Source organism: Pogoniulus pusillus, chromosome 41 (genome assembly GCF_015220805.1).
Source record: "Pogoniulus pusillus isolate bPogPus1 chromosome 41, bPogPus1.pri, whole genome shotgun sequence".
NCBI lineage: Eukaryota > Metazoa > Chordata > Aves > Piciformes > Lybiidae > Pogoniulus > Pogoniulus pusillus.
Window position 1 is genome coordinate 6,855,647 of NC_087304.1, and position 15,739 is coordinate 6,871,385.

The 15,739-nt window shown below is 68.3% G+C and overlaps 2 protein-coding genes across 11 annotated transcripts; one reads left to right on the forward strand and one right to left on the reverse strand.

Annotated features, from left to right (window-relative positions):
• Positions 1 to 5,852: 5,852 nt before the first annotated feature.
• On the reverse strand, positions 5,853 to 11,091 carry USHBP1 (USH1 protein network component harmonin binding protein 1). 7 transcript variants are annotated; one of them, XM_064175368.1, is made up of 14 exons: positions 10,711 to 11,091; positions 10,210 to 10,394; positions 10,016 to 10,113; positions 9,754 to 9,881; positions 9,454 to 9,681; positions 9,252 to 9,356; positions 9,047 to 9,153; positions 8,779 to 8,919; positions 8,623 to 8,705; positions 7,960 to 8,086; positions 7,624 to 7,861; positions 7,089 to 7,459; positions 6,883 to 7,005; positions 5,853 to 6,124 (listed from the first exon to the last, which is right to left on the reverse strand). In XM_064175368.1, exons 1-14 carry the CDS (start codon positions 10,717 to 10,719, stop codon positions 5,953 to 5,955), a joined length of 2,115 nt encoding a protein of 704 aa, XP_064031438.1. In that variant the 5' UTR covers positions 10,720 to 11,091; the 3' UTR covers positions 5,853 to 5,952. The 7 variants fall into 7 exon arrangements, with proteins under 7 accessions (XP_064031438.1, XP_064031437.1, XP_064031440.1 ...); XM_064175367.1 differs by having other exon boundaries at positions 7,089 to 7,180; positions 7,265 to 7,459; positions 7,624 to 8,086; positions 8,623 to 8,919; XM_064175370.1 differs by having other exon boundaries at positions 5,853 to 6,180; positions 7,089 to 7,180; positions 7,265 to 7,459; positions 7,624 to 8,086; positions 8,623 to 8,919.
• BABAM1 (BRISC and BRCA1 A complex member 1) lies at positions 10,479 to 15,739 on the forward strand. Of its 4 annotated transcripts, none has more exons than XM_064175374.1 (9): positions 10,479 to 10,501; positions 12,168 to 12,489; positions 13,056 to 13,114; positions 13,200 to 13,320; positions 13,397 to 13,475; positions 13,792 to 13,816; positions 14,444 to 14,573; positions 14,697 to 14,783; positions 15,461 to 15,739. In XM_064175374.1, the coding sequence occupies exons 2-9, from the start codon at positions 12,196 to 12,198 to the stop codon at positions 15,659 to 15,661; spliced, it is 996 nt and encodes a 331-aa protein (XP_064031444.1). In that variant the 5' UTR covers positions 10,479 to 10,501; positions 12,168 to 12,195; the 3' UTR covers positions 15,662 to 15,739. The 4 variants fall into 4 exon arrangements, with proteins under 4 accessions (XP_064031444.1, XP_064031441.1, XP_064031442.1 ...); XM_064175371.1 differs by lacking the exon at positions 10,479 to 10,501 and adding an exon at positions 11,510 to 11,598; XM_064175372.1 differs by lacking the exon at positions 10,479 to 10,501 and adding an exon at positions 11,585 to 11,665.

Consider the following 15,739-nt stretch of genomic DNA (forward strand, 5'->3'; position numbering starts at 1 on the left):
GATGAAGAGGCGGCGGCGCTGCCCCGGCTCGCCCCTCGCCCCTTACGGGCTCCGCCGCCGCCGCCGTTGCATGCAGGCCGGTCCGGGTCCGGCGGGACCGGCTCCGCCGAGCCCCGGGGCTCTCTCCCCGCCTCCCGTGAAAGAGCAAAGTTCAGCCGCTGCCGCGGTGGCCGCCCTGGATGCTCCTCCCCGTCCTCCTCCCCTTCCGCTCGCCGGGTCCTGCCCCGGCCCCGGCCCTGGCCCCGGCCTCGCCGCCGTACCGGGGAGGGAGGGGGGCACCGGGCGGGCACCGGAGCGGGGCAGGGTGCGCTCTGCAACCGGGACTGGGGACAGCAGGAAGGGTGAACGGGCTCGGGGTGCCGGCGGCAGCGGCGGTGCTGGAGGAGGGGACGAGCCCGGTGCGGTACCGGTTGCCGGCGAGGTGATGCCCTGCGCTAGCAACGGCGTGGGTCGGCCACGAGAGGTGGCTGCGGGTGGCATTTGGGCACCACAGCGCTTGGGGAGCCCACGGGACCGAGATCCTGCGATGCTGGGAGCCCTGGCACTGGGATCCTGTGGCGCTGGGATCCTGTGGCACTGGGATCCTTGGCACTGGGATCCTTGGCACTGGGATCCTGTGGCACTGGGATCCTGTGGCGCTGGGATCCTGTGGCACTGGGATCCTTGGCACTGGGATCCTGTGGCACTGGGACCCAGTGGCACTGGGACCCAGTGGCACTGGGATCCTGTGGCACTGGGATCCTGTGGCACTGGGATCCTTGGCACTGGGATCCTGTGGCACTGGGATCCTTGGCACTGGGATCCTGTGGCAGTGGGACCCTTGGCACTGGGACCCAGTGGCACTGGGATCCTGTATTAGTGGGATCCTGGTGTGCTGGGCCTTGGCACGAGCTGTGGGCACAGCTGCCTACCCCCTGGTAAGTGACCTCTAAGCTGCCAGGGTATGGCAGTGCACCCCTGGGCACAAGGACTGCTGTGGCCAGCTGGGCAGCTCCATGCCAGCATGGTGTGGTGCCAGTGGTGGAGTGGGGCCATGGTGGGGGCATGGGAAGCAGTTCCTGACACCTGGCCCGTGGCCAAGCTGCTGGCATGGGCAAATCCTCTCCTCCCAGGGATGATCCCGGTGGGATCTCGAATCCCCACGGGGAGGACAAGGCCACATGTGCCCAGCTCCTGCCCCCTTCCTGGGCCAGCCCCCATGAGGCCTTGAGCACCCTGCGGGAGGTTGGCACTGGATGACCTCGAAGGTCCCTTCCAACCCAGACTGTTCTGTGACCTCAGGGGTGCTGCTGTAGTGCCCCGTGGATGCCACCACTCTGCAGCACCCTGGGATGGGCACAGGACTGGGTGCTGCCTGCAGAGCCTTTGTGATGGGCTCGAGTCAGCCCCACAGGAGCTGGTCCTGGGAAATGGAGTGAGCTGTGGGTGCCACTGTGCGTGCCAGTCACAGGTGCTGCTGTGGGTGCCACTGTGCGTGCCAGTCACAGGTGCTGCTGTGGGTGCTGCTGTGGGTGCCAGTCACAGGTGCTGGTGTGGGTGCTGGTGTGGGTGCCAGTCACAGGTGCTGCTGTGGGTGCCCGCCTGCTGCCAGCCTGTTAACCATTAACAAGGATAAGCCTGCCCCGGGAGCAGCCCCCGGGTCCGCCCTGCCCTCCCCTTTCACCCGAGGGCCAAACTCCCCTCCTGGCCGTGCCGCGGTGGCCCTGGTGCCTCCCGGGCACTGTGGCTTTCACCTTGGCTTGGGGGGCAAAGTGCAGCGGGCAGGGCGTGGAGCTGGGGTGCAGGCAGCCTGGGGCCCTGTGCCCCACTGCGGTGTGCCCCCAGGGCAGGGCTGTCCCCGCGGGCACCCTGTGCTGCGACGCCTGCTTGGAGGATGCTGAGTGGAGCAGCCAGTGGTGCCCACGCTGCTGGCACCCTGCGGTGCCTCATGCCCCCATCCTTGGCATTCCCAACCCACCGTGGGAGTTAAGGGAAAGAAAATGCTCGGGAGCCCAAAGCCCCCAGCCTGGAGCTGCTGCTGCCTGCAGCCATGGGCACAACCTCCCTTTGCTTCTGCCTGAGGGCAGCTCAGTCCTGGCAGGTTAGGGCTGCCCCCTCCCTGGGGGTGCTCAAGGCCAGGCTGGATGAGGCCTTGAGCAGCCCGTGCCAGTGGGAGATGCCCATGCCCATGCCAGAGGGTTGGCACTGGGTGATCTCGAAGGTCCCTTCCAACCCAACCCATTCTACAGCTCCCTGCTCTCCAGGTGCAGCCAGGCCGAGGTGCCCATCGAGGTGCCCACCGGAGCCGCAGGGCTGAGAGCTGGGGGCAAAGCTTGGCAGGGCCAGCCGGGAAGGAGCCAGATTCATGTTTTATGGGGGGGGAGCAGGAGGAAGGTCCCAGCTCGGCTGCCAGGAGGTGACCCCCACCTGCGGCCGCCCAGGCTGGTCCCTGCTCCTGTCAGGAGGTGATTTATGGCCCCTGCGCTGCCTCCTCCTCCTCCTCGCCCCCGCGCAGGACCCGGGCAGGATGCGGCTCCTCTCCCCGGCCGTCGCCGTCGCTGTCCGCCTGGCCGCAGCGTTTGATCCGCGCAGGAATTCCTCCCTCCTCGCCCCGCTCCGCTGCCCCTGCCGCACAAAAGGGCCCCGGGAGCCGCCGGCACACTGCGTGCCCACCCCCGCCCCCGGCCCCCGGCGAGCTCCGGGCATGGCAGAGGCGCCCAAAGGGGCTTGCGGGGGCTCCGGGGTCGGTATCGGGAGCTGGGTGGCAGGGATTGGGGTGGGGGGTGATGGAGTGACCCTTGCCCAAGCGTGCCAGGGAAGCGCCTGGGCTGTGCCGCTGGAGAGCTGAGTGCCAGCAGCAGGGAGGTGGTGATGGCACTGCTGGGGAGCTGGGTGCCATCACCAGTGGAGAGGAGCACCAGAGCTGGGCCCTGGCACCACCACAGAACTGGGTGCCAGGAGCACCAGAGAGCTGAGTGCTGGAACCACTAGAAAGCTGAGTGCCACCACATCTGGCATGGCTCTGTGCCCCATGGCAGGGCTCTGTGCCCCAGGGCAGGGCTCTGTGCCCCACAGCTGCCCCAGAGCACTGGGCAGGGAGCGCTCATCCTGTGCACATGCAGCCCCGCGCAGGGGGGTGCACACTCGTGTGGCAGCAGTGGTGGGGGTCACCACGCACGCGTGGGCTCTCTCTCCCCATCTGCCCCCCACGGTGCCATAGTCGTGGCCCCCACACGCCATAGTTTTACCCTCAGCCCCACGGAGAGGCTGCAGACCTCGCCCGGGCTGTCCCCAGCCCCCCCCCCCGCAGCCTCCCAAGGCCACTCCCTGCCCTTGCCCCGCATTCCCGGGATATCAGACCCTGGGATATCAGATCCCACCCAGGCACCGCCGGACACTCCCTCCCGGGGGGGCCCTCGCCGCTCCCATTGCTCCTCTGCTGTCTTTGCCTCCGCATCCCCCCCGCGGCCCTGACCGCCAGGGCTTGGCCCCCGCCCCGAGGGTGGTTTGCAGCCCCCAGGGGCTGCCTTCCCAGGGAGTGCTGCGATCCAGAGAGGGCAACCAAGCCAGGGAGGGGGCAGGAATGGTGGCATCGTGGACTGGCACATGGAGCCCTCCCTGGGGAGCTGCAGATCTGTGGGTGCGTGTGGGGGTGAGCAGCTTTGCCACCCCCAGCCACCCCCTGCTGCCCTGTGCCATGCTGTCCTGTGCCATGCTGTGCCATGTGGCTTTGTGCTGTGCCATGCTTTACCACGCTGCCCTGTGCCATGCTGGCAGCCTGGCAGGCACCAGTACCAGGGGCCCCATCTCCACTCCGTGGGCTCATGGCACACTCTGTCCTTGGCAGAGATTCAGGGTGTGCCAAGGTGGGCAGCAAGGCTGAGCACAGCTGGGGGACACCACAGCCTGGGTCACCCCATCCCCACTGATGCTCTGATTTGGCCTCGGGGTCAGTGGGGTGTGTAGGGGGGACCCCTCCAGCCGGGGGCAGGGGCAGCAGAGGGTCTCGCCTGCCCCCTTCCTCCTCCTCCTCCTGCTCCTCCTCCTCCAGCACCCAGGGTCGAGGCCGCCCCTGCCCTTTCATGCGGCTCTCGGGGCCTGACCCCGCACAAAGCCCCCAGGGGCCCATTTGAATCTGAAAAGGGGTCGGAGCCAGAGCCCTGACCCTCAACCGGGGCCAGAGCCTACCCCCGCCGGCTCCCGGGACCCCCCCACCGCCACGGGCAGGCACCGCCAGAGCCTGGCACAGGGCAGGCCAGGCAGGACCCAGGCAGCGCGGGCAGGGTCCCTGCGCTGGTGTCTGGGTATGAGGATGTGCCACTCGTGCTGGGCACACGGCACCGATCCAGGCCTGGCACCAACGCCCCCATTCCGTCCTGGGGCCCATCCCTGGGGGTCTCCTTCCACCCATCCCCCAAAGCCCCTGGGGCCGCTGGGCTGTTTGGAAGGGCTCCTGGCTGCTGCTGAGGCGGCAGGGGCAGAGGGCACTGCCAGCTCCAGGGGTGAGCTGCATCCCTGCTCCGTATCCCTGCACCCCTGTGTCCCTTCCCTGCGGTGTCCCTGCCCTGCATCCCCCATCTCTGCATCCTTGCCCTACCTCCCTGCATCCCTGCACCCCAAATTCCCACAGCCCTGTGGCCCTCCCCCTGCCCTCCCCATCCCCACGGCTCTGGATAGCGACCCCCTGAGCCCTCATCCCCTCTGCCAGGGCCCTCGGGGGAGGCTCAGGCCTCATTGTAGCCTAGAAAAAAGCCCCCACAGCCCCACACTGCCCCACACTGCCCCACACTGCCCCACACTGCTCCACACTGCTCCACGCTGCCCCACGCTGCTCCACACTGCCCCACGCTGCCCCACACTGCTCCACACTGCCCCACGCTGCCCCACGCTGCTCCACACTGCCCCACACTGCCCCACACTGCCCCACACTGCTCCACACTGCCCCACGCTGCCCCACGCTGCTCCACACTGCCCCACACTGCCCCACACTGCCCCACACTGCTCCACATTGCCCCACACTGCCCCACGCTGCTCCACACTGCCCCACACTGCCCCACGCTGCTCCACACTGCCCCACACTGCTCCACATTGCCCCACACTGCCCCACACTGCCCCACGCTGCCCCACGCTGCCCCACACTGCCCCACACTGCTCCACATTGCCCCACACTGCCCCACGCTGCTCCACACTGCCCCACGCTGCTCCACATTGCCCCACACTGCCCCACACTGCCCCACGCTGCCCCACACTGCCCCACGCTGCCCCACACTGCCCCACGCTGCTCCACACTGCCCCACACTGCCCCACACTGCCCCATGCTGCTCCACGCTGCTCCACACTGCCCCACACTGCCCCACGCTGCCCCATGCTGCTCCACATTGCCCCACACTGCCCCATGCTGCTCCACGCTGCCCCACAGCCCCACAACTCCACAGCCCCTCACTGCCTCACTGCTCCACACTCCCACTCCCCCCCAGCCTCCCCTCTCTCCGCTCCCGGCCCCCCCCAGCCCAGCTCCCATTATCCCTCCCACCGAGGTTCAGGCTGCTGCAGTTAGCTCCCCACAGGAGCCCCCCAAGCACAGCTCCGTTGCCAGGTGTCCCCCCCCCGGCCCCCCACTCCTGGCTGCCCTCGGTGCGGGGTCACTGCTCCTCTTCCCTCCTGAATATGGATGGCGCTGGGCGGCACTGCCACCGCTGTCACCTTTGATCCCGCGGCAGGGATAACGAAATGGCTTCATCTGGAGACAGCGGCGGCGGCGGGGGGGGCACAGGATGCCCTTTGTTCCTGGTAGGAGCCAAGCTGGGGGGGGGCAGCGCTCAGCTGCCTGACCCCAAAGTCCCCCCCGACCCACACCACGCCAGGGCTGGGCACCGCTGGTTTATTCTCCATGGGGACACAGCAGGCAGCTCCTGGGATGGGCAGGGGGGGCTTAGATTTCGGGGGGAGTGCGGGGGGGGTGTTGAGGGGTCCCTAGATGAAGGTCTCGTTGCTGGGTGTCCTCTGCTCCAGGGTGTGCAGCCTGTGGGTCAGTGCCTGTGCCCGCCGCGTGTGCTGCCCGCGCAGGGCACCTGCCTGCGCCTCCAGCTGCCGCAGCTGAGCCTCCTGCTTCCGGCGGGCACTGCGGTACCCCAGGGCCAGGGCGCTGCGGGTGCCACGCTCAGCACGCCACCGGGGTACCGTGGTAGGGCACCCAGGGGGCTGAGGGGATCGAGGGCACTGAGGTGACCAAGGGGATCGAGGGCACCCAGGGTAACCAAGGGACTGAGAGGATAAAGGCACCGAGAGGACGCAGAGGACCAAGGGGATCAAGGGCACCCAGGAGACCTAAGGGCACTAAGGCAACCTAGAAGGCCCTCAGGGGTACTGAGGGCATCAAAGGCACCCGAGAGATTCAACAGATTGAGAGGACCCAGGGGATCGAGGGCACCAAGGGCACACAGGAGACTCAGAGGTCTAAGGGCACTGAGAGGAGCCAGGAGACCCCAGGGCATTGAGGGCACCCAGGAGACTGAATGGACCAAGGGCACCCAGGAGACCCAGACAGCCAAGGGGAGTGCCAAGGGCACCAAGGGTATGGAGGGGATCAAGGGGAGGAGGGATCACGACAGGGGCATGGGGAGGGGTCATGGTTTTGGGGTGCACAGGAAGGGACCTGGCAGTAGGAGTGTGAAGGATGCACCACAGCTCGGGGGTGTGCCAACAGGGGCACGGGTTTGGGCTCTGGCAGGTGGGAGAGCGTTTTTGGGGGGTGCAAGGAGGGGACCACATCTTGGGGGTGTGCAAGAAAGGAGCCAGGGCCTGGGGGGTGCAGGAGGGGATGGTGCATCTGGAACAGGATGGGCAGGGTGCCACTGTGTTTGGGGGGGCACTTGGGGGCATTCTGGGGAGCCTGCTGCTCACCTGTGAGCACGGAAGAAGTCTCTGGTGATGGTGGCACATTGCAGCTGCTGGGCACGGCTGTTGGCAACACTCTGCTCCAGGGACAGTGCCAGGGTCTGTGCCTGGGCACGCAGCTCCTGCACCCTGGGGACACTCACATGGCAGTCAGGTGACCCAAGGCACTGCCAGGGCTGGCACAGGACTGGGCACACCTGTAGGGCTCTTACCGGGCCAGGGCATGGAGCAGCTCTTCCCTCATCTTCTCCGGGTCTGGAGGGTGCTGAGGAGCTGCTGCTCCCCCACAGCCTGCTTGGGCAACCTGCAGGGGTTGGGTGTGGGTCCTGCCTGGGGATACCCCCGGCCCCACGGAGGGTCTCCGCGGGGAGGTCAGGGTGATCCTTACCTCCTCACTGCTGCTGGAGCTGCTGGGGGCGCGGGGGAGGTGCCCGGGGGGGTCCTCATCCTCCTCCTGCCGCAGGTGCTGGAGCAGCAGGTGCAGGGCAGCCTTGTGCGGTTCCAGCCCAGCCGCCAGCACCTGCAGCCCTTTCTTCTCCCTCTGTGCCAGCTGCAGCCAAGTCTTCAGGTCGGCCAAGGCCTCCTGGCAGGGTGGTGGCATCACCACCGGGCAGGGGAAACTGAGGCACAGCCCCAGCGCTGCCCCCAGTTCCACTCCTTGCCTGCTCCTGGCTGCTCCGCTCAGAGCCTGGGCCCTGCAGAGAGCCCAGGAGCGAGCTCAGTGTCCACCCCCAGCCCAGCCCTCACCTTGAGCGTCTCCAGGTCCTGCAGCAGCTCTGCCTTCTCCCGCCTCCTCCAGCCGGGCAGGGTATCCCTGGCATCCTGCAGCACCCGCTCGGCCCGGGCTCGCACAGCCTGGCTGCGGTGGGCGCTGGTGGGTGCCGGAGCATCCTGCAGCGATGCCTCCAGGGCCGCCTGCTCCGCCCGCAGCCGGTGGATGTGCTCCCGCAGGGCCCCCTCCTCCATCCCGAGCGGCGCTGGGATGCTGTGGGAATGGGGCTGGGGTGGGTACAGAGGCGCAGTGCCCGCCCTGGGACAGCTCAGCCCCGGCATCGTGCCCACCCTGCTCTCCTTTGCCGGTACCTCTGGGGTCCGCCGCCCCCACTCTGCTCCCGGACCTGCAGCTCTGCTCCGCCCTGGGGCTGCGGCCCCTGCGCTGCTGTGGGGCTGGATCCGTGCCCGTGCCCCGGGCTCTGCTCGGCCCCGGCTCCTGGGCGTGGGTAGGTGGCATTTGGGCAGGTGCCCCTCTGCAGTACGTGCCCACGGGGGCTGGACTGGAGACCAAGGGGTCCCCAGCACCCTTCCTGCCTCCTGACAACCCTTCGGTACCCCTTGGGCATCCAGCTGCAGCCTCCCAGCAGCGCCAGGATCCTCCAGCACCTTCCCCAGGCCCCCCCGCAGCCTCCTCGGCACCTTCCCAGGACAGTTCCCAAGCACCCCCCAGGATCTTCCCTAACTCCCCACTGTGGCTCCAACACTCTCCCCACGGACTCCCTGGGATGCTGCACTCGAACTCCTCAACAGCCTTCCTGTGGAATTCCACTCCCAGTGCTCTCCAGTGTGGTCCCCATAACCTTCCCAGTATCCCCAGCATCCTCCCTGCTAACTCCCCAGCATGCTCCCAGTATCCCCCCCATAGCTCCCCAGTATCCTCTCCAACCTTCCCAGTATCCCCCAGCATCCTCCCTGCTAACTCCCAGTACGTCCCCAGTGCCCCCCCCCAGGCTCTCCCCAGCCCCCACTCACCCCCGCGGGTCCCATCCTGCTCCTTGCTCATCTTCCCCCGCACCAGCTCCAGCAGGGCTGCATAGGCCCCCCCACAATGCTCGCTGCAGGGAGAGAGGCCTCAGACTGGCACTGCCCACCGCGTGCCCCGACACATGCCCGTGTCCCTGTGCCCACCTGCAGCGCAGTGCCAAGCGCAGGGCAGTGCTGCGGGCCTCGTGCTGGCCCAGCGCCATGCTGAGCTGCTCCGCGTCGCTCTTGCAGTCCTGCAGCGCGCCCGCCAGCGCCCGGTTCACCTCCTGCAGCCGTGCCAGGCACCTGGGCACCGCCCGCGCCCGCCGGCAACAGCGGTTTGCTTCAGATTGCCCTCTGGGGAGACCTCGGCAGCCCCGGGGTGGGGGCGGGTCGGTTTCGGGCGGGGGCCGAGGGGGCAGTCGCGACTCACCCCTGCAGCTGCTGTGCCTGCTCCTCCTGCTCCCGGCTGGCACCCTCAGAAGGTTGGGGGGACAGAGGAGCGTGGGGCTGGGCACTGTCATGGCACTGGGGTTGGTCCTGCAGAGGGGACAAGCAGAGCGTGGCACCGGGCTAGGATGCCACCCACCGAGGCCCCCCACCCAAACTACCACAGCCCACCCTGGCTCTACACTCACCAGGAGCAGCTGGGACTGTGCCAAGGGGGTGCCAGTCCCGGGAGTGTCACTGCCAGATCCCTCTGGCTCCTCCAGCCTGGACAGGGCATCCCGCAGGTCCTGGACCTGTGCCAAGCGCCAAGCTGAGTCCCGGTGGCAGCCTGAGGGCCGAACCAGGCCAGTGCCGGCACTGCCCACCCCTTGCCGTGCCCCCAGTGCCCACCTTCTGCTGCAGGTGGTCTCGCTCCCCCCGCAGTGCCCGCAGCGAGTCCGTGGCCTGGCTCAGCTCCTCGTCCCGGCGCCCCAGGGCTGCCCGCAGTGCCACATTCCGAGCCAACGCCGCTGCCACCGCTGCCTCCTCTGCCAGCAGCCTCTCACCCCCTCCGTCCTCCGGACCGTGGCACATGGCCCTGCGGGCGCAGCCCGGTGCCCGGTCCAGCTCCGCCAGGCTCTGCAGAGGTGGAGCTGCTCAGCCAGCGCCCAGCGCCTTGGCGTTCGGGCAGACCGCGCCGGCGAGGCTCACCTTGGCCGCCCGTGCCCACTCCTCGCCGGGCAAAGGCTGCGCCGGTGCCCGCCGGTGCCGGGAGAAGACAGCTCGCTCCAGGGAGCTGACCGCGTGCTGCAGGGCGGCGAAGAGGTCGGCGCCGTGGGCTGGGGAGAGGCAACGCGGCCGAGGTCAGGGCACCGAGCTGCTGGCATGGCATGGCACGGCACGGCATGGCACGGCATGGCACGGCATGGCATGGCACTGCACGGCACTGCACGGCACGGCGCAATGCACCCACCTTCCGGACCGCTGTCGAGGCACTGAGGCTGCGGGCTGGCAGCAGGGGGGCTGGCAGCAGGGAGGCTGGCAGTGCCCTCCCAAACCTCCTCATCCTCCCTGCAGGGTGGTGAAGAGCAGAGCTGCAGGGGGCTGGGCCGGCGATGCCCCCTGGTGCCCTGCAGCCGCACTGTGCCATGTGCCATGTGCTGGTACCTGCGGGCTCGACGCTGCAGCTGCTCGGCTCTCTGGTTCAGCTGCGCCACCGTGGCCAGCAGCCCTGCCAGGCACTGCTTGTACTGCAGGGTGCCCTCGGTGCCCCCCACCACATCTTCATCATCATCATCTTCGTCCTTCTCCTTGTCCTTCTCCTCCTCCTCACTCAGAGAGAGTTGTGAGAGCTGTGGGCCCAAGGGAATGTCTGCCCATCCTGGCACTAGTTGGCACCAGGGAACAGAGGAGCTGGCACCACTGGGATTTGGCACCACTGGGATTTGCCAGGGCTGGGGTGAGCGTTGGTCACCATCTGATGTGCCCCAGGCTCCTCATCCTGCTCCCTGGTGCCAGGGCTGGGCAGGATGTGGCACAGCCACACCATGGCATAGCAGGACCAGGGATGCCCATGGTCGGACAGCGTCCATGGGTGGCACAAGGAGACCCTCAGCCGTGTGGGACCAGCCCTTGGCAGTGCCCATCCCACACAGCACTCAACTTTACCTTCTCCATCCTCACCACCACCTGCCGGCGGCACCTCGTGCCAGCTGCTGCCCGGTGCCGTTCCCAGTGCCCGCTCCCGGGGCTCGTCCTGCCGCCTCGGCCCGGGGGGGTGCTCCTGGCACCTCCCAGCACCTTCCGGATCCTTCCAGGCCCTGTCCTGGGCCTTCCCTTGTCCTTGTTCCTGCCCTGACTTCCTCTTCCTCGCAGCTCTGCCGCAGCCTCCTCCCCTTAACCGTTTTGCTCCCCACGCGGGGGGGCACCGAGCCAGTTCTGGGGGGGTTCTGCCCCACTCTGCCCCATGGCACACCCCGGCCCCACGCTGCACCCTCCCCATGTGCCCTGGCAGGGGCCTCAGGGTGCCCCCAGACCTGCAGCCGCCAGCATCACCTGCAGTGTTTCGGGGGGGCAGACTCTGGGGGCGCGGAGCTGGGCACGGGGGCAGGGAGGTGTGGCACGGGGGGGCAGGGCAGGGTGCCGTGGGCAGGGCGTGGGCACCTGGGGTGTGAAGGTGTGAGGAGGTCGTAGGGGTGCTGGGGGGGCAGTGTGTGGGTGTTTGGGGGGCACCCGTGGGGGGTTGGGTGCTGGAGGGGGAATTTGGGGTGCAAAAAGGGCACCTGGGGGCGGGGGGCAGCGCGGGGGGGCTGGGGGGGCCGTGGGGGTGCAAAGAGGCTCTCGGGGGCGAGCGAGCAGGGCGGGGGGGGTGGGTGCCCGGGGGGGGATGGGTGCCGGGGGCGCTGCACGGGTGGGGTCTCGGGGCGCTGGGTGCCAGGGGGGTCCCCTCTCTGCCCGCTGCGTGCCCGCCCGGGCCCGGGGAACTCCAAGTCCCAGCAGCCCCCGCGCGGCGCCGGTTCCCGGCGGTACCGGGCGGGGCGCGTGCGGCCGGGAGCGGTGAGCGCGCGCCGGGGGGGCTGCCGGTACCGGGGGGAGCTGCGGGCTGGGGGCTGCGTGCGGCGAGGTGGGCACCGGGGTAGGGGTTGGATGGGGCAGGGGGGACCTGAGGAGGGGGGCACGGAGCTGAGTGGGGCGCACAGTGCCGGGGGGGCGTGGGCGGGGGAGGGCACAGAGTGTGGGGGGCATGGGGCAGGGGGGGCATGGGCAGGGAGGGCACAGAGTGTGGGGGGCACGGGGCAGGAGGTGCCTGGGCAGGGAGGGCACAGAGTGTGGGGGGCATGGAGCAGGGGGGGCGTGGGCAGGGAGGGCACAGAGTGTGGGGGACACGGGGCAGGGGGGGCCTGGGCAGGGAGGGCACAGAGTGTGGGGGGCACGGGGCAGGAGGTGCCTGGGCAGGGAGTGTATTGATTGGGTGGGCACAGGGCAAGGGGCACCTGGAGCAGAGGGGAGCACAGGGCCAGGTGGGCAGGGTGGGACGTGGGGCAGGGGGTGCAGGAGCAAGGGGTGCACAGAGTGGGGGGAGCTGGGGGGCAGCTGGCAGCAGCAGCAGTGCTGGCACCTTGCAGCACCCCTGGCATCGGTCCCTGTGCCACCATGGAGCGTGGCTGCGTGATGGACACGTCGGAGCCTGGCAGCGCCGCCGAGGAGGAGGAGGAGAAGGTGGCAGAGCCAAGGCCCAGGACCCGTTCCAACCCTGAGGGTGCCGAGGACCGGGCACTGAGTGCCCAGACCAGCGTGGGCAACCGCAGCGAGGGGGAGGGCGAAGCAGCCAGCGCCGACGACAGCCCCCAGGGCACCGCCGTGCCCGACGGCACTGCCTGGCCTGGGCCAGTGCCACCCACCGAGGTGCAGGTCAAGACACCACGAGTGAACTGCCCCGAGAAGGTGGTGAGTGGCTGCAGGGAGGGTGGCACACCCCTGGCACCGGTGTGAAGGGCTGTGGTGGGCTCAGCTCTGGCTCTTGCCCTCCAACCCTGGGTTGAGTTTTGGGCAAGAAGGGCACCAAGAGGCTGGAGCAGGCCTGGAGAAGGGCACCAGAGCTGGGGCAGGGTCTCAGAGCAGGGCTGGGGAGGGGCAGGGAGGGAGCAGTGTGGGGCAGAGGAGGCTGAGGGAGACCTCAGTGCTCTGCAGCTGCCTGAGGGGAGGCTGCAGCCGGGGGGGGGTGGTTTGGGCTCTGCTGCCTGCGGTCAGGGCACAGGAGGAGAGGAAGCAGCCTCAGGGTGCCCCAGGGCAGGGCCAGCTTGGCCATGAGAACAATTTCTGCCCCTGGAGGCTTGCCCAGGCCTGGCTCAGGCTGCCCAGGGCAGTGGTGCAGTGCCCATGGCTGGAGGGGTTTGGAAGCTGTGGTGCTGAGGGCCAGGGGCTGGTGGTGCCCCCTGGCACTGCTGGGCTCGGGTTGGGCTCAGTGATCCGAAAGGTCTCTTCCAGCCCAGCCCATTCCATGACTCCCACAGATCATCTGCCTGGACCTGGCTGAGGAGATGGCACTGCCCAAGCTGGAGTCCTTTAATGGGTAGGTGTTAGGGGTGGCTGAGCTGGCGCTGGGGGGTGGCACTGGAGGGGCACTGGTGCCAGCTGAGCCCTGGCTGCCCTGGCAGGTCCAAGACCAACGCCCTGAACATCTCCCAGAAGATGATTGAGATGTTCGTGAGGACCAAGCACAAGATCGACAAGTGCCACGAGTTTGCCCTGCTGGTGGTCAACAACGATGCCACCTGGGTGAGCAGGGTGGGGGCAGGGGCCGGGGTAGGGGCAGGGGCAGTGCCCACACCCCCCTCACCCCAACTCCTCTCAGCTCTCAGGGTTCACCTCGGACCCCCGCGAGGTCTGCAGCTGCCTCTATGACCTGGAGACTGTCGTCTGCAAGTCCTTCAGTATCCCTCTGCCCGTGGGGCTGGCACCTTGCAGGGTGCCTTGGGCACAGGCTGCAGAGGGGGGAGGTGTTTGTGTGCCAGCAGGCTCATGGCCTCTTGGGCAGCCCTGGCACAGCCGAGGCGCTGGTTGAGGTTGGAGGGTTGGAGCTCTGAGCCCTCCAAGCCCAGCCCCCTCCCCAGACACCTCCTTCCACCACCCTGGTCCATGCCCTCCCTGAGTGGCAGCTCCCTGGGTGCCCTGGTGCCAGCCTGGCCACCAGCTCTGGGTGTGGGCAGGGCTCAGTGTGTCAGGATTGATCCTTACCTGGGGCTGCAGATCTGGAGGGACTCTTCAACCTGATGTGAGTAGGGCAGGGCTGGGCCGGGGGGTGCATGGGTGCTGGGGGGGGGCATGGGTACAGCTGGGGGGACATGGGTGCTGCTGGGGGGGAGCATGGGTGCTACTGGGGTGGGGACATGGGTGCTGCTGGGGGGGACATGGGTACAGCTGGGGGGGACATGGGTGCTGCTGGGAGGGAGCATGGGTGCTGCTGGGGCGGGGACATGGGTACAGCTGGGGGGGATATGGGTACAGCTGGGGGGGATATGGGTACAGCTGGGGGGGACATAGGTGCTGCTGGGAGGGAGCATGAGTGCTGCTGGGGTGGGGACATGGGTACAGCTGGGGGGGAGCATGGGTGCTGCTGGGAGGGAGCATGGGTGCTGCTGGGGGGGGAACATGAGTGCTGCTGGGGGGGAGCATGGGTGCTGCTGGGGGGGACATGGCTGCTGCTTGGGGGGGGCTGTCAGGGCCCACTCCTGGCTTCAGATTCTGCTGCTGAACCCCCAGGAGCCCTCAACCCTGGGAGGTCCTGGGTGGGGGCTGCTGCTGTGCCAGTGCCAGCCCAGAGCTGATGTGAGCTAAGTGTCAGTGAAGCGGGGGCAGGTCGGGGGGTGGTCCCTGAGCTGCCCCCGCCCTGCCAGCGCAGCCAGCAGAAGATCGAGCTGCCGGTGACAGAGAACGTCCAGACCATTCCCCCGCCCTACGTGGTCAGGACCATCCTGGTGTTCGGCCGCGCTGGCTGCCAGCCGCAGTTCTCCACCTCCGAGCAGATGAAGGTTTGCTTCCCCCCGGCTCTCGCCCTTGCCCCCTCCTCTGGGTGAGGTTGGTGGCTCTGGGTCTGTCCTGGCAGCGCTGCCAGGTGCTGCTGCTGGCACCACTGCCTGTGTCTCCTCCTGCAGAAGATGCTGCAGTGTCCTTACTTCTTCTTCGATGTGGTCTACATCCACAATGGGGCGGAGGAGAAGGAGGATGAGCTGAGCTGGAAGGTAGGTAAGGGAGGCAGAGTGTGGCCAGCAGGATGTGGGAGGTTCTGCTCCCCCTCTGCTCTGCCCCGGGGAGGCTGTGTCTGGGCTGCTGGAGTCAGTTCTGGGCTCCCCAGTCACAGAGAGACAGAGAACTGCTGGGGAGAGCTCAGAGCAGGCTGCAGAGCTGCTGAGGGGCCTGGAGCAGCTCTGGGAGAGCAGAGGCTGAGCTCTGGGGCTGAGCCTGCACAAGAGCAGCCCCAGAGGGGAGCTGAGCAGTGCCCAGCAAGAGCTGAAGGAGCTGTGGGGGGCAAGAGGCTGGGGCCAAACCCTGCTGAGTGGTGCCCAAGGACAGGATGAGGGACGCTGGGCACAAACTGGCACCCAGGAGGCTCCACCTGAGCAGGAGGAGAAGGTTGTGTGGTGTGAGGGTGCTGAGGCCTGGAGCAGGCTGCCCAGAGAGGCTGTGGAGTCTCCTTCTGTGCAGAGCTCCCAACCTCCCTGGGCACTGTGCTGCTGGGCAAGCTGCTGTGGGTGCCCTGCTGGGGCAGGGGGCTTGGGCTGGCTGAGCTCCAGAGCTCCCTTCCAGCCTCCACCACCGTGCTGGGGGTCTGTGTAGATGCAGCTGAGCTGCCCCCCTCGCTGGGCTGGGGCTGTCTGTGTGTCAGCTGCTGCCTGTGCCCTCGGTTGTACCCCCCCAGGACATGTACAGCTTCTTCAGCAGCCTGGACACCAAAGGCACCAACTACAAGTACGAAGTGTCGCTGACAGGAGCGGCAGTGGAGCTGCACAACTGCATGGCCAAGCTGCTGGCCCACCCCCTGCAGCGACCCTTCCAGAGCCACGCAGCCTACGGGCTGCTGGAGGAGGATGAGCCCCCCGAGATCGAGGCCACCGTCTGAGCTCCCCGGGGAGGGGGTGGCTGGGGACTGGTGCCCAGCTGGCGTTAGCTGGCATGGGAAAGAGATATCTGTTCCTGA